This window comes from Odontomachus brunneus, unplaced genomic scaffold (assembly GCF_010583005.1).
Source record: "Odontomachus brunneus isolate Ranch 3 - 2012 unplaced genomic scaffold, Obru_v1 Obru_scaffold_014, whole genome shotgun sequence".
In the NCBI taxonomy this organism is placed as follows: Eukaryota; Metazoa; Arthropoda; class Insecta; order Hymenoptera; family Formicidae; genus Odontomachus; species Odontomachus brunneus.
Window position 1 is genome coordinate 2,553,947 of NW_022639464.1, and position 18,495 is coordinate 2,572,441.

General features: G+C 34.0%; 1 protein-coding gene across 2 annotated transcripts; it reads right to left on the minus strand.

The window, feature by feature from the left end:
* Positions 1-469: 469 nt before the first annotated feature.
* LOC116841201 lies at positions 470-8,995 on the minus strand. 2 transcript variants are annotated; one of them, XM_032808860.1, is made up of 2 exons: positions 8,742-8,995; positions 470-4,501 (listed from the first exon to the last, which is right to left on the minus strand). In XM_032808860.1, the coding sequence occupies exon 2, from the start codon at positions 3,922-3,924 to the stop codon at positions 2,602-2,604; it is 1,323 nt and encodes a 440-aa protein (XP_032664751.1). In that variant the 5' UTR covers positions 3,925-4,501; positions 8,742-8,995; the 3' UTR covers positions 470-2,601. The 2 variants fall into 2 exon arrangements, with proteins under 2 accessions (XP_032664751.1, XP_032664752.1); XM_032808861.1 differs by having other exon boundaries at positions 471-4,496.
* Positions 8,996-18,495: the final 9,500 nt, after the last annotated feature.

Below are 18,495 nucleotides of genomic sequence, written 5' to 3' on the forward strand. Positions count from 1 at the left end.
TTGCCTTAGTTAATCTGTATTTAGCAGCTATTTAACGCGATCAATTTTTATAAATTTTGAAATAATTGAGAAAAACAAGTTCCATATATTTAATAAACATTACTTTTTAAACAGTAAAACGATCGCGGAAATTAAAGTCAAGTTTGACAAACATTATAGTGAGTCCTTTTCCATCACGATATCGCATCAATACACATTTATGCAACTGCGATAGCAAAATTGTTGGAATTATATCACGAAATTGTTCTTCATATCTCCTACTCTCCAGACTTGGCACCCCACGGACTATTTTTTGTTCCCGGATATGAAAAAATGATTTGCAGAAAAAAAATTTGAATCGAATGACGAAATGATTGATGAAGCAAACGCTTATTTTGCAAAGTTGGATAAGTCACACTATATGGATAGTATCAAAAAATTAGAAAATCATTGGACTAAATATATAGAGATGACTATATTGAGAAATAAAGTTGACTTTTAAAAAAAAAATATCTTTATTTTCGCACAGACTTATTGAACAGCTTTCGCACATTGGAACCTACTGGAAACAGACTATCTGAGTATATATAAGATATTATACAGGTCATTACTTGGTGAAACCCATGTGAAGTGCTGAGCGGACCAATGTGCTGGTGAAAGCAAATAAAAAATGTTGAACTTTCAATTAGTCGCTATGAGATAAGAAAAAAACACGAAATAGTCGCATGCTGACAAGCAAATCTTAATCGCTTCTCTGGACGGTTTTTACTAGTCCTGGTAATGGCCAATTATGACAACCAAACAATTGTGGTTGTAAAAATAAAATCTATAAACTTAATTATTACATAAAGTTTTAGTCCATAGACCCTGATTTACTAATAAGAACCGTCTAGAGTTGCTTGGCTGTACATCTAAGTTATTGTTAGCCAATTTTACGTAGTCAGCCTTCGCTGGTTAGTACCACCTGTGAACACAAGATATTGGAGTACAGGTTAGCACTGAAAAATCCTGAATCTCCGTGGACTAAACAAATAAGATAAATTAAATGACTAGGATGTACCTATTAATCAACGATTAGAGTGGGTTGCAACTCATGTCTAATTAGGATAGAAAGAAATAATTTTTTGATAAAAATAAAGAAATAAAAAAATATTAATATAAATAAATTGATATAAATGATAATAAAGAAATATTAATAAAAATAATTTAAAAAGTAAAGAAAGAAAAAGAAATAAAGCTTGGCTATAGAAATAAATTAAAAATGTTATGACTGGACATAACTCGTGTTCACAGACAGGTGCGTGATTATTTTAATTTAATCTAAGAACGCGGAGGTTAATGCGAAGCGGAGAAGCACTCCGAAAAGTTTAGGACAGGTTAGTAACCTATTCGATGAGCAGAAAACATTTTGTTCTTCCTTCATAGGTTTGATTAGACAAAGTGCTTCTCCGCTCCCTACTCCTCAGATGGTAGTGACCCATCAATCAAAAAAACCCATCCCTCTTGGATGATAGTTAATGGTTAGAATATAAAATGATAATGAAACGAAAGAAATTGATAATATAAAGTGATCTAAAGCTGAAAACCTATTTATACGGACACTAATCCCCAGATATACAATCAAAATATCGCTGTTTTCATAAGAAAAAGGCGGTGACACCTCCTAACACTATAGGGTTAAAGAAACACTAAACTTAACGTATTAGTCGCCGTTTTCTAGTCTACGTAGCAACCCTGAAATCCCTTCTGATGGGAGACTGGGCTGACTGCTCCATTCTGGTCGTCCAGCTCCTCGATGGACGTTTCAGGAACTGACGTTTGATGCATCCTCCAGAATCCTTATATCACAGAGAGTAGACCAATGAGGAAAACTGACGATTTCTCGGTAACTGATAGCTGGAATTCCTAAAACTGCCAACGGCCCACTGATTAACTGTAACTAATCTAGAAATATCTAAAAAAAAAAGCAGTTTTAAAAGACTTATAGTTCCTCGAATCATAAGAGATCGTCTTCGCTGTAAGCATCTCGGGGTTTGTAATCATTCTTCCGGTTATACATTGCCCCGCCCTCTTCCCTCTGACAAGATAGAACAGCACTGTCCGAGAGTCCGTGGAACCTATAAACTTTGATCACAACGATTGGTGTAGTCTGCAAATCAGAAACACCCGAAGTGACTGGAATTGATGATTGTTACGACTGAGATGTGCGATGCTCGTGTTGGTGACTCTTCAGTTTTTCGTACGAGTATGTTGATAAAACTTGGATATATGTGTCGACAAGCTTTGTAGTAAGTGATATGTCGGAGCGACTTCGCGATATGTAACCGACTCGTGTGAAATTGTGGAGAGCACGGCGGAGTCGTTTGATCTAGAAGCCGTTTTGGTAAAAGTAACATTTCGTGAGTGGGATAACATCTTTTACTCTTTGATAACTGGGGCCAATAACTATTTTTTTCTGGGCGTAAAAGTCACAGGTGTCTCGGGTTATTTGTTGAGACTAGACTCTGCTGTGGATAACTATGTCGATCGAGAATTCTTCTGGTGGGTTTTAGAACCTTTAGATTACTTTTTAGGATCGTCAGAGAATTCGGCACTTGCTAATGTTGTCTAGATCTCTTTTGTTTAATTCAATTTCGAACTACGTGTCATCGAAATAAATCTTCCCGTTATAGGGTCTCTCCGATTATAGCGGTTATATTTCAGGTGACTAAAGTTCATGGCTTCTTCCAAAGATTTTTTTGATCTCATATGTGAGATATTGTTTAAGTTTTCATTTGACTCTGAATCGCAAATATTGTGTCTGAGATTAGTTTGTTTTTTAAGTTTGTATGATCCCGGAATTGACGATATGGATTTTATACCTGTGCTCATATTTGTCTGTATCGGATGAAATGTGGAAGAATTCAACAATGTCTCCGAAAAATCCGAGGCCGATACGACATTATTTCTAATTGTGTTGTTTTGGATCATTAATTTAGACGATGTCCAGGAAAGTTTACGTTTTCGTTGTGGCTTCCTATTAGTTTTGATTTTTCGTGGAGCCGAGCGAGCATTGTTAGATGTTGGATTCATCATACATGATGTGTGTGTTGGTATCATCAACTGAGTGTTTGTTTCAGAGTTCTCTATAGCGCTATTATCTGGCTGTTCGTTAAATAGATTCGACAGTACCTGTTCAAGGCTGACATTCGCCTTTTCTAATCTTAATGTCTCTGCTGTGATCTGGTCAATGCGTTCCTGAATCGTTTTTCGAAGCTTTAGATGTTTAGTCCAAGCTAACTTTCTTCTAATCTTCCATTGTTCGAGCTGGCACTGTAACTCTTCCATGGCGTTGATCGTCTTTTGAAACGTTGAATGAGCGGCGATCTTACTTAAACTAGTTCTGGGGAAAGTAGACGCGCTGATTAAATTATTATCCGCGCGATTGTTGAGGAAAGAAGGATTATTACGGAGAGGATGTATAATCTTGGAATCAGTCTTTTGTAAATCGAGCTCTTGTGGTGAGCAACGATTATAAGTTGGTTCTTGCAGTTGACTGATTGTGCAGTCAGTATCACCTGAATAGCTAGTGTAGTTATAGCAATTTTGTTCCCAGTATTCCAGAATGCGATGTAGTTTTTGGATCGCTACCATTGATCGTTGCAACAGGTATTCGTTCTCTCTATCCGTGGGATAAGAAGACTCGAGCCGCGGTTTGATGGTTTTGCTGAGGACTTTGGTTATTTCCAGATCGTTTGTGTCCCAGTAGTTGTCGGATGATTCTGATTGGTCAGTCGAATCTTCTCTTATGTCGCTTGGCTGATGATTCGTGGTAGTCGACTGTAAATTCTGGAAATCTTCCAGAGTAAGCGTTTGGTTTCGATTGAGAGGACTCAATTCTTCCTGTTCTGCTTCCTTTAGTTCACTTTTGATGTCGAACAATATATCTTCAAATGATGAATCCATTTTATTCTCTAAGTGATGGTAATTGGTACTGTGAAAAGCAACAATCTCTTCTTCTGCATTTTCTTATGGTGATGGCTGGTGATTTATCAGTTGCTCATTGACTGAGACTTCTGAATCTTCGGATTCCTCGGTTCTTGGAGTGTTCCTCAATAATATTTCTTTATAAGATCGGAGCTGGCGAGAATTTGAAATCCCTGCGTATCGACCGTCTAGCCAACGCAGTTTATAGATATTGGGATGAGATATAGATTCCACTATGATAGGTCCTTCTTATACCAAGAATTTTTTGATTTTACAATGAATTGCGTCGCTTCTTCGTTGGACTTTGCGCCATACTTGATCTCCGATTTTGTATTTATCGGCTGATTCTTTCTTATTCGGGAACTATATCTTGCACAGATTTTATTTGTTTGTCGTATAGAACAAACTTACTAACGACCATAGATAGACACGGACTGGTCAGATCAGTTAGTAATCGTCAACTAGATTCTGTTCATTCCGATACGAAGCAAGATTTTTTCGAAGAGGCCTTGTGATGACACAACCGCATTCGTGGGATCTCGTCCCTCCTCCTAATCTATGAATCAACGAAAGGTGGTATTCATTAATTAATTAAATAAAATTAATTAATTCGTAAGATACGAATCGGGATAAATGTGTAGTATAACGCTCCCACTTTAAATTTTAAAAATTTTTGATATTTTCAGAATTTGTGTATCTTGATAATGTTTCTGAAAACAAAATTTGTCACGTATCGTTGCCTTTTTTTTAATTTAAAATTTTATGATGTCGGTAAGTAGGAAACTAACAATTTTCATTTTATTAAACTTTGCATCATTGCATCTAACTTCAGTTATATTATTGAATTATTTTATTGTCATCTATATTATAACCTTAAAACCTAATAAAAATGTGATATTCAGTCGAACAAATTAGTAATAATCCTTGGTTTGCAGTTCAAGACGATAATGCAAACTTATGGTTTAAATTCATTAGAAAAATGTTTTGGGATCTCGAAATTTAAAAGACTATAATCAGATAATTTTAGTCAAGTTTGCATATGTAAACGCTATCTGGGAAAAATTTTTTATATATTTTAACTTTTATTCTAAATAAATTTATATATTTTAACTATTAATTTTAAATAAATTTATATATTTTAACTTTTATTCAAAATAAATTTTACACACACACAGGGAACTATATGTTGCACAAATTTTATTCGAATTTTACACATACACACATACTAAAAAACAAAAATTTAAGGGTAGATTTTTTTATTTAAATTATGAAGCGATTCTAGTAATCTGAACTAACAAATTAGTTTAATTATAATATTTATTAAATATTTTTCGAAATTTATGGAAATTGTACGAGAGCGATGTAGACGTATACAGAATATATTTTCAGTTACAGAATATATTTTAAAGAAATGTTAGATCTAAACTTTAATCTCCTCACATAAAAAGATAATTATTTTTAATATCATATTATTCACAATCATCCTCCTCACATAAAAAGATAATTATTTTTAATATCATATTATTCACAATCATGTTCCTGCTTTAAACTATTCTATAACTCTAATATAATTTAAGCTTTATAAAATCTTTATAAGAGAGTTTGTACTTTTGATTAAAGCATAGAATATTTGCACTAAATATTTATTTTATTTTTATGTAATTATTTTTAGGTAATTTTTTTTTATTAAGAAAAGTGAATTTTAGTACGAAATTTAAAGAATTTGTCCATAATTGTTAAAAATATAATTAAGTTGAAACAATAGTATAATTCACTAATTATTTTTAAAAAATTGTGGAATTTGTTTATTTATATCGAATTTCATTTTAAACATAAATTCAATCAAATAATTTATTAAATATCCTTTCTTTGTACTAAATGTAGGAATTTGTACAAATTTCACGTCAAAATCTCTCGATGTTTTGAGTATGTACACTTAAGATTAAAAATATAATCTAATTTATTAATATTATTTTATTAATTTATTAATATTACTATTATTTTATTTTTAAAATTTCGTACCGGTGTCTAGATCAACAAAATTTAATGAATGATTGACTGCAAAATGTTAAAATGTCTTCATTTTTTAAGTCTTCATTTGTATGCTTTCCAATAATTTGATATTATAATTGTTCCAGGCCAGTCTTTAATAATATTTCCTTTGTTCTTTCAAGAACACGCACGATGAATATTCATCCACTATTTCGTTCGTAACCTCAAAAAATCCATTTACCATCTATAATACGTCCTCTATTATATTTTCGTTCTCCTATTTTCGTTTCGTCAAGTTCAACAATTATTCCTTTATTTCCAATTTTTTCGGAATGTGATATAATCCAATATTTACGTTTAATTATAATTAGTATTTAATTTTTTTACAAAGGGTAACAAATATAATTTATTTAATATAGTATTTAATTATAGTAACAATGATAATTATTATATTATTACCTTACGATACAAATTTTGCCAATCAACTATGATATGATAAGCTATATCTGATTGACTTTTTAAAAAGTTATCGGTCTCAATATTAAAAAATATGCACAAATATGCAAATATTTCATATTCAATCATCAATTTTCAATTAATAGTTTACTTTTACCAAACTAAGTATTTTTTCTAAATTGGTTTTGTCTAAATTGGCTTTGTCTAAATTGGTATTTTACTTTTTTCTTTTTGTCATAATCAGTTATATAATATGATTTTGTACACTTGAATACTAAGTTATTGATATCTAAATGAATGATGTTTCCACAATCTTCATATTCTATATGATTGATTATAGCAATTATTGACTTTATGAGAATGCTGGAACTGAAAACTTTACCGACAGAATACTGACATTTTTCTGCAAAGTTTACGTCGTATTTGTTGTACAAAATTACAAACGTTTTACGCAATGAAAGTATATGCAAAAATAAATAAGAGTATTACTCAATATGTGACGAAAATGAAAAACAAAAATTTTTTGGTGTAAAATCACAAGGTGTTAGTTAACGTAATATTGCCTAATCCAAAAGTTCCACAATTTGTACATACTGAAAGTGTGGATGCTCCAAAGAAAAATGTTGAAGAACATTGGTGTATCTTCGCATCTAAATTCAAAAGCTTAAGAATATCTGAAAAGTTTACAGAAAAATTTCTATATGATTAGGTTTTGCCGCTGAATATGGTAAAACAAAGCATCGTGTATTTACGTAAATTCTGTATGCACAAGAAATACGAAAAGGATTACGTGATTGTGTACAGGATAGTGACAATCGTCTTTGCGTTTTCGACATTATTCGAGTTCGTCATCGACTTCAGAGCATCCCTTTAACTAAAAATTCAACTTTGCCTTTCACTAGCTAACACTAAAAATTCGTGTAACTTTATATTTTAGTAACTAAAGTTATAAAAGGTTATAACATATCAGGAATGTCTAGTCATGAATTGTCTTTAATATGTTTGAGTTTGCTGCAATGACATAGTTTAATCATCAAAATTATCACTTTTCTACTAGAGATGTGCGAACTATTCGAATTCAATTCGAACCGAATCGAAACGAATCAAATAAAATTCGATTCGATTCGAATTTGAATCCCCTTTTTAATTCGAAAATTTCGAATCAAAAAGATTAAAATACGAATCGCGCACATTAGCATTAACGAAGTACTATTAAAGACATACAGCCTTACGGGAATTAGCATTACTTGAAAAGCTTGCTATATATTAAGATTTTCTTCAAAAATATTAAAAGAAGATTATGGCTTCTCGATAAACTCTTACCGATAACTGTCAAATTGATATATGCAGTTGCACGGTTTTCAAGGTTGAAATTCTATATACGTTTACCGACTATATATCTCTTACTTTAAAATTAATTGGTATCACATGATCAATATTATCTCTCTCATACTGAAGTCACTATTTTCATATTGAATTCAGTAATTATGTTAATTAAAAATTCTTTCAACGATTCGATTTCATTCGATTTAATTCGTGTGAAATTTCATCGATACGATTCGATTCGATATAAAACATTGATTCGCACATCTCTATTTTCTACTTACTAACATCATAAAATTTTAAATTAAAAAAAGTAGGAAAAGAAAACGGTATATGTGAACGACAAATTTTGTCAGAAATATATTCTATGCATCAAAATACACAAATTCTGAAAATTTAAAAAAATTTGAGGTGAGAGCCTTATCGACCTATAGTATGGACTGCGTTACAGTAATAGAAACTTCGCTCCGCGAGCAACACGCATCAGCACAGGAGGGGATACGCACACACTCACGCGACCGTATCCATGAGTCTCACGGAGTGAGTCGCGTGAGTGTGTGCGTATCTCCTCCCGTGTTGATGCGTACTACTCGCGGAGCAAAGTTTCTATTACTGCTGCGTTATCCCTTACTTTGTCCATATATGAAACAAGTTCCAGAGAGTGAGTGAGATAGCAAATGGCCGCGGCCTATCTCTGTCTCTTTCTATGAATATGATTTGTCATGACTTTGAGAAAGACATTGGCTGCGGACTTGTGTTGTCCTTCTTCCGCACCGAGATATACTTTCAACCAGCGTTTAGCAATCCATTCTATAGGCCGATGGTTATACTGCATTTATTTATATGTATCGGTAATACCCGAACACGTGATCGGCGCGTGAACACCGCGTGTTATACGAAAACGTGAGTCTAAATACTTGAAGTACACCGCGCGCGCATATCACAACGTGAAGTTAAACGCGAAACGTGTTATTAAACACTCGTGGATATTACGGGATGTTAGAAACTTGCTAAAAGCGACTTACGCTTCGTCAACCTCATCGTCGCTGTAATGTCGGGTGACAAGCAACTGCCTACGTCCCTTGTTCGAGATGACCGTCCGCAAAGTTCTTTCCCTGTTCGTCCGAACCGCTGTCGATTGGTGTTCGATCAGTCCCGTGTCTCCGTGTACACGGCCAGATCGCCGAAGACGCAATCAAAACATCTCGTATGGGTGAACTTCTGTGGTCAACTCCGGAAACTTGCGAAAACGCGTCGGACCTGCGAAGCGATCCCGAGCCGTTGTTCTGCACGAGCTTCTTCTCGACGTTCATTGGCTGACCTGTGCGAAGTTAGCCCCGCGCTCTTCAAACTCTGTATTTATAGCGCGCTAAAGCAACAGGCCGTTTCGAGCGTTACCAACTAAAATCGGTAAGTGTGCGTGCGATATGAAGAAGTGCAATGAACGGCGGATAAGGAGAAAGGCGATAAGGCTAGGGAAAAACACAAGACAATAGAGAAAAAAGAAGAAGGAGATGGATAGACTGCAAGTCACGGAAAAAAAGAGTAAAAAATATTGAGTGATAGAACGGTTTAGTTTACCTGTGCCACGAATCTTGCATGCTACATATTTTTGTTTATTATGCTACGTTTATGCTGTATTGTACCGCAATCCTAACTCAGTAACACACACACACACGCACGCGCGCGCGCGCGCTTAAACCGTCTTTAAGATAATTAGCAAAAAATTAAATTTTTGGTAGCACTTTACGAATTTTGAATTAATTATACTATTTTGTTTTTTATATTATTTTCTATTATTTAATTGTACTATTTTTCTATTATTTTAATTGCGCTATATTCTCCTACATTGTGCCAACTTATGCCGTAAACGCGTAGTCGATGACTACGATAACATATTAATGAAATTAAATATAAATTAAATATAAATAAAATTAGTTAGCCCCGCATTTTTGCCGAAATGAACCGAACTTTTTTTGGTATACTGGTATTAACGTGTGCTACGTTATGTGTGCCGCTCACAAAAACTCGATATTTACTCCCGTTTAATAAATAAAAAAAATATTGAGAGATAACTATAAATATAATATAACAAATAACTATTTTTACAACACATTTATCGGACTTCTGCGAATTGTGCTCCTCGAGTACAAGATACTATTCAAAGTTGTTTCGAAAAATACATGGCTTAATAAATAATTGAGTAGAAGTAGTGGGGATAAATAAAAAATTAAATATTTTCACATTTCGGAAAAAAGAAGTTATGTTGAATTATGCTAGTTGAATGCAACAGTTTTTCCTAATGGCAAAATGTCATCACAAACAAAAGATGTCTAAAGAAGATAACATAATAAAAATAGAGTAAATGAAACAAAAACTTCTGTTTGTTTTTATGTTATGTTAGTGTATCGGATAGCACAAGAAGCACGAAAAGATAACATTAGCATTTTCGAGACTTGTAAATTGAGTGAAAAAATATTTAAGAAATAAAAAATATTTATCTAGTGATTACTAATATAATATGCTTATACTAATATACACATAAAACATTTTTCAAATAAGAAAATATAGATTTTTTTATAACTTTTATCAATCACTTTTATCAATTTATGAAAGCGACTATTTATTTTATTAAAATAAAATAATTTCGATTTAAGAGGTTACATACGGGACTCTGACAGGAGTAAAAATTAAGTAAAATTTGAGGAATTGTAAAAAGTTATAAATTATAAAAGTATACATTTTTTATTATATATGTCTATTAGGTATATTTAGCGATATCTTGGTGTAAAAAATTGAGAAGAGTTTCATTATAAAATTTTATATGCGTTATTCTCAAAACAATTTTTCAATAATAATCACGATAACTTGAGAACGGTTTATTCAATTAACGTATTATTTAACATAAATCAAAGTTTTTATACCAAGATATTATTGCTCTTAATAGACGTATATAATTAGGGACTCATAACTTTTTTAATTTATAGCTTTTTACCATTCCGTAAATTTTACCTAATTCTCATTCTTATCAAGATCTTGTAACCTCTTCACCAATTATATAATTAATTAAATATAGCACCCCCACCAAATAAATATTTTTTATTTTTAGATATTTTCAGTGTAGTGTAGATTTTAAATCTCGATTTGGGGATACCGAGAATCTCACAATTTTTTCACTCGTATTAATATACTACGTTAGTGAAGTGCTTTTGTTCTCTTAAACTAAAACAACTCATCACCATCAATTTCGGAGCTATCGTAATTGCACATTATCTCTTCTTTCGTTATCACCGTTTTGCAGTAATCAGCACGTGATGTATTATCGTGCCAAATGTCACTAGTTCGCTACATCGCGTTACCGCGCGCGTTTAACACAACTTCCTGCATTAAGCTCCGATCTCTCATTTGTCGCTACGATTTCGAATCACGCGACTTCGAGCCGTCGTCGTAGCACCGCGATATAAATCAACGAGCGATCTTAGAAAGCCCGAGTTGGGGGCGAAACGATAGGAAATCAGGGGAGCGCGCGTTTCACCTTAATATTACTAACGGTCTGATGACGAAGCGCTCTCTTTGTTTTAGCTTACTACTAATACGAGAAACTTCGTTATCACGAGAAGATTTACGTGACATGTAGTAAAACATTTTATTAATATTTGCCACGGAATATAATGTCCTGCTTTTTTCTCCTCAGAATTTCTTCCTCCTTTCACTCCAGGAAAATATGTAGCCGCCTTAGTTAAAAGAAAATTTGATACTGGCACTACCCCCACGTACAAACGAGTCGAGTTTCGACACGACGTTTATAAGCCGTATCTACCTGCGAGCTAAAATTATAGCGTTGTCGACCTGGAAACGAAAGTATGTACAAATAAACGCGAACATGTAAAGGATAATGAAAATGATGTATATTATACATCTTTCTCTTGAATTGATAAATTTATTATTGCGCATTACACGTAAATAGTACGACGTGTGTCGCGCGTTAATATTAATGAAACACAGTTTTGCTTCAAAAGCCCATGAATAAAGAGAATATTTGATGCAAGAGAAAGATGTATGACATATATCATTTTTATTTTGTATCAGAGAAACAAAAGATAGTGCGCAGCAGATACAAGTTCTTTCGCATCTTCCTTCTAGTGTAGTCTATAAAAAATATGTAATATGCAGACATATCTGCAGGTAATATCTCGATATTATTAGAATTGAGCGCAGGCTTGCGACTTTAATGTTTTTGCGAAGTGTTGCACGTTGCAGGCGCAATTACAAGCCTTTTACTTTGCTCCCCGCCATTATATGTTGCCATACATCACCCTTGTTTGATACACGCAACGAGGCCGCGATCTTCGCCACGCGCTCTATTAATAATCGTTATTAGCATGTTGAGGCGAGTGATATCCGTAATTATATACCCCTTCCTCGCGCCCCGTTAAGTTCACTCGTGACACGACATGGTGCCTCGCGCGAAAGTCAGCGGGTCGACGCGTACGTCTCCGACGTCCTATCGATTCGCCACTCTCTCAACGACCTACGAATATGTCGCGAATGTCACGCACGTCACGCCGCGCGAACCTAAACAGGGACGGGCCGAGTTGAAACTGTTGAATCGCGACACGAGATCTACCGCTTCAACGTATTCCGTGATAGAGCACGCAGAAACCTGTGCGAAACCTTTTCTTCGACAACTTTACTTTTACTTTAACAAGCGCTTATCTCGATTTACATGCCTGATTTTTCGAGTCAGATTACATTGGCACATAAGACATCACATGAGCTACGTCACTTGATTCATCAATTTGTCTCCTTGTTAGTATTATTTGGAGGATTGTCTGTAGGACAAATAAGGCGTTAGAACGTGAAAAATGCTGAATAATTTCATGAAGAATACGCGCGAAACTTTATGTCAACTGATAACAAGTTTGATAAGAACACATCAATCACTGAATGCTTACTGAGCGCGTTCGATGCCATTTTTTTAGAAGCTACTTTCAACATGAGCACACTGAAAAAATTATTTCAATATTTGGAACTAAAATATTTGGTATATATGATAAATATTTGGATTTAGCAATATCGTATTTTTTATTTGTTAAATAGAATATATTGGTGAGAAAACAAAACGCACAAGCAGCAGTAAATTTTTTTGTTACAATTACAAAACATACAGTTGATCTCGTGTTAACCAAATGTTGGTCTGCTGTACGAAATATTCGTTTCGACAATAAAATCCTTTCTCCTTTTTCCACACAAGGCAAGCCAATTCTATGTACCTGCTATAATTACAAACGTATGTTGTTTAATTTTTAGCCTTACTATCCGATAAGTCATACAGCAGAGATCTCATATTTCTAGTAATTATTCAGTTTAAGGGAGCCAGCTCCAATAACTTTGACATATGTTGTTAAGATCATCTTAGATTTACATAGAATAATCTTTAAAAAGGTTTAGCCGTCGTTGAAAAGTTATGAATAAAAGAAGTTTCATAAATACGATGTAGTATTCCGACATTGTATACAATAAAAGTAGGTAGTGTGTAGACAGTTTATAAAGAATCGATTTATGTACAGGGTGCGGCGCCAAAATCCGGACAAAATTCAATTTGAAATTCTCGCCGTTCTATACCACTGGTAGATGTCGCGATTAGCGTTCAAATAGCTTGACGCATGTACTAAACCATCATAACCTCGAAACAGTCGCAATGTTGAAACCAAGTGCGGAGTATAACCGAAGAGCCGCGATTATCGAAAGTGTTCGCGCTGGGCGCTCGGCGACAGAAATCATTCGGTTCTTCGGGTACCCGAGATCGACTGTGTATGATATCATCGCAAAGTACAATGAGTCGGAGAAGTCCAACGAAGGTTTTGCAACATCATCCAGTGAGGGTGATGTCATACCATCGCATTTCTTTAACAAAGAGGAAAATGTCACAAAAGAAGTTTATTTGCGTGTTCTGACAAATGTAGTGAAGCCGTGGATGGAAACTGTGTCGTCTGGAAAGCCGTATGCTTTCCAGCAGGACGGTGCGCCCGCCCACACAAGTCATTTGGTGCAAAATTGGTTGTCGGACAACGTCGACATGTTTTGGTCGAAAGAATTCTGGCCTCCCAACAGCCCAGATTTGAATCCTTTGGACTTCTATGTATGGAGCGTAGTTGAAAGGGTCACGAACAAGTCCAGACATCCAAACGTCGCACCATCGAGAGCCGATATTGAAGCGGCATTCACCGATATGGACCGTGACACATTAAAGCGCGTCTGCGCACACTTCAGACCGAGAATGGAGGCGGTCATTCAAGCAAACGGGGGATATATTGAGTAAATATGTTCTTTATGGCCTTATAAACAATGTGGTTAAAAAAATTTTGTAAATCTTTTCGTTTTTGCAATAAAAAATATGTTTGGAAAAAATATATAATTTGTCCGGATTTTGGCGCCGCACCCTATATGTTAAACGGTACATATTTATATACGCGAGGGGAAGGGCTCCGTATCCCCATATTCCTATTATTAATTATTTACATGGATTTTATATACGCGTATGTTTTAACTACTTGTTTATTCATTCATACACTGTTGTACTCGTATATTTTGCTTAAATTCACATTTCGAAATTAATTAAAAAAATGTTTTCTTTTGCAGTAGTTTATTATTTTCATTATTTGTTACTTCTTATTCCTGTCCTCGCGCTGACATATGTTATGTAACTGAAGTGTTATCCCATTAATAAACAATAGTCATAATTATGTTACCACTAGCGTACTCTATTTTAAAACTCCAGAATTGATTTTTGATAAGTTTGCGTGTGTATATTTCTCTGAAATTTTTAGCTTCTATTTACGTCTTTATTCGTAGATGTTTTGCCGTTAATATAATAATTTATATATGATACCGGCAGTTTAAATATTTTGAGCGTCATTCATGATTGCAAAGATATTTATATGTAAATGCTAAAAAATTGCTAAAGGGAACACGTTGTCCAATGAGGGTCGCTATGCGAGATAAAAATGCATGCGGAAGTGCATGCAAATCGTCCGTGTGTATCAACGCGTTTAATCAGGACCCCAGCGAGTGGTGTATGTTAATTTTAGTTTGCTTACATTTGACATTTTGCGAGCTGATAAAAGATCAAACGCGAAATACATTCGAAGGTCCTGCGTTAAAATGGCAAGGTCGCAAGTATTATATCGCGTACGTGATCCAAAAATGTATGTCCATATGCACGTACCGGGATGTAATTTAGCGGTGGTTCGCCACAAAGAGTGCATCAATTGGAAGTTTCGGACAGATGCTGTACTTGCATTGGAATACATACACCGTCCGGTACAACAGCTTCAACATTTACGATTGTGGCTAGTGGAAAGAATATTAAAGCTATTATGCCGAGCAGTGTACATACTCGATTAATAATCAGCTGTTTATGTGAAGTATGCGTGTGCTTGCTCGGCAGATGTTTGATACATTAGATACAGTAATTACAGTAACGATTACAACAAAGTGCATGGCAATAAGCGTTAATGATATTAGCGTGTCACGTAATAAAAATAATAAACGCGTCTCGTTAGAAGTAATTGATTAAAAGTGAGTAAAAATATGATTTTTGCATATAATCGCGTGCGTTGCGAGCGCATTACTAAGTGTGCATAAAACAATGAATAATTCGTTACGAATAATTTAACGCCACGCTATTAGCTGTTACGGATATAAATAATTGCGCGATTATTTTAATATGGACGAAATTGGACGTGCAAAATAATGGCTGACGAGAATCCATAGTAGCTGAGCGAATATTTATTCAACGTTATAAAATAAGCACGGAATTTATATTGTATACTTCACTGTGGCACGAAATGGTTCGTACTATGAGGTGCGTGCATCACCATACTGTGTGACATCGCATTACAGCGATACGCTCAGCAATATATCCGCGATGCAGCGGTATACACTCTCCTCCCTCAGGCCCGTTATGCGGGGCCTCGAGTCGGCTGGTAAAGCCAGAATTAGCCGGTTAAACGCGATAATTACGAGAACCTATTATTTGTGGCAAGGCCCTTGAAACGCACTGTGCTTTAGCTTGTCCCAAAGCGAACGTTCAGCAACGACTTCGTCTCGCAGGCACGCAAAGTGATTGTTATTTTCTCTGTACGCTCGTGCGCGTACGCAAATAAGCACGTCACACGCGCGACTGCTCGTTTCCCAGGTACCGACGGCATTATTTCGATAAACAAAATGCATTATCTTTCGGCGAAGTCAGCGCTGCTTCTGAGAATCGAACACCAAGCTAGGCTGTATTCCTCCGCACTGGTAATTTCGCAAACGGGTATACGATGGAACGCAACTTTTCCTGTGTGAACATTCAGATTGTCAGTAATCACGCGACTATGACAACGTATTAAGGGGATGCTGGAGTTGATGACGAACTCGAACAATGTCGATAATGCAGAGACGATCGTCACTAACTTAATCACGCTATCCTTTTCGTATTTCTTGTATATACAGAACTTACACGAATGTGTGTTGCTTTGTTTTACCATATTCAAAAACCTAATCATATATGTGTGGAAATCTTTCTGCAAACTTTTTCGATATTTTTAAGCTTCCAAATACAGATACGAAAGTAGAGTAATATTCTTCAAAATTTTTCTGTTTGAAGCATCCACACTTTCAATATATACAAACTGCGGAACTTTTGGATTAAATATTACGCTAACAGCTTGAGATTTTACATAAAAAATTTTTTCTTCGTTTTCGTCACATATCGAGCAATGCTCCTATTTATTTTTGCACATACTTTTATTGTGTAAAAACATTTATAATTCTATGTAACCACGATGCAAACTTTGTAGAAAAATGTCAGTGCCCTGCCGGTAAAGTTTTCAGTTTCAGCATCCCCTTAACTCTAATCTGACACACTGGTTATTCTCCACTGTAACCTAACTGAAAGAAGTATGGTCAAGTGGTGATATTTATTCGAGCCCAACCATTCTGAACGAAACTCTCCAAAAATATAGTCTGAGCTTAAGGGGACTGGAGGGTCAGATTGCCTGAAAATCGTGCTTGTTCTTTCACAATTTTTTTATGACAAACTGAATGAATATGCGAAAGTGTTATTTTGATATGTTATTTATACAACACATAAAGAGAGGAAAAATATAATTTTGATGATCAAATACTCAATATAAGTGTATGGTACATGCAGTTAAATTATATTTTGTTTTTTCTTTTCAAGGTCGTCATTTGCAGTAATATCTTGACTCTCGGTGATTCAATTAAGCTGAATTTTAGCTAGAAAATTTCCATAAGCTTGTCGTTATCGTATGAACTACTGACAAACTCGTGAAAATATTTAATTTTGAAATATTAATTTTTTTACTATAAAAGAACTGAAAATTTAATAATATTCCATTAAGATATTTACGATTTTGTTAATTTTTACGCAATTTCTATTATAGTAGTTCATACAATAACGATAAGCTTACGGAAATTTTCTACCTAAAATTTAGCTTAATTGAATTACCGAGAGTCAAGATATTATTGCAAAATGACGACCTTGAAAATAAAAACGAAATATATTTTAACTGCATACACTTATATTAAGTATTTGACCATCAAAATTATATATATTTTTTTTATATGTTGTATAAATACACGTCAAAATAACACTTTTGTATATTCATTCAGCTTATCATAAAAAATTGTAAAAAAACAAGCACGATTTTCAGACAGTCTACCAGTCCCCTTAAATATGAGGAAATGTAACAATAAAAATCCGAACTTCTGAGTGTATTCTGATCAAAACCAAAAAAAGTACCCTTAGGATATGTCGGCAATAGCGCCTACTGTCCACACACAACTACTGTCACACTGTTGTCAATAAAGTAACGTTATTTGTGAATTTATTGACTCTATTGACAACAGTGTCACTCTATCGACAATAATGTGACTATAGATGTGTATGGACATTGAGCGTTATTGCTCCCATGTCCTCAAATTTTATTTTGACCAAGATATTTTCAAAAGTTCGGATTTTTATTGCTACAATTCCTCATATTTTAGCTCAAATTATGTTCGAAAGTGTCTGAATAATTATCGTTATGTGGCCGTACTCTTTTATTTTAAATTATCCGTAAACCAATGGAACGAATATTTTCGATTCACGCGCTAAAAAAAGAAGTTATAGTTAGCAGAAAAATAAAGTGCGAATGCATACTGTTAAGACATTTCAATTGCCTGTCATGTAATAAAAAAAAAAACAAAATTACTAGGTCATTTTTGTTTCCACTTTGTGTTAGATTAAAGTGTTAAAGTTTAAAATAAAAATATAAAATACAAATATTTTCTCGTTATATATATTTCGGCTTACATTGAATATAATATATTATAGAAATTTTATATAAATTTATTTATTTTTGGTTTTATTGTACGTGTTAAAACTTTTTGTGTATCGTCAAATTCTAATTAATTCTTAAATAAAAAGATTTCGGTAAAACTAAGCTTTATTATAATTTTAATAAAATCCGCATTGAAATTGATTAATACCGGGAAAAACTTAAAACCATTAATAATTTTATTTGGCTGGAGACTGGAAAAATTACATATTTTGCATATTCAAATAATTATATTTTTTAACAAATTGAAATATGTAATATTTATTATAAAAATTTAAATATTGACAAGAAAAGCTAAGGATGTTAATATCTTAATTCTATTTTCAGAAATGTTATAAATTTTTATGTAAATTTATATTACGTAAATATATAAATTATATAAATTATGTAA

Bases quoted from the DNA above. Each gene is read 5' to 3' on its own strand.
- LOC116841201 (XM_032808860.1), bottom strand. From the start codon at position 3,924: ATGGATTCATCATTTGAAGATATATTGTTCGACATCAAAAGTGAACTA.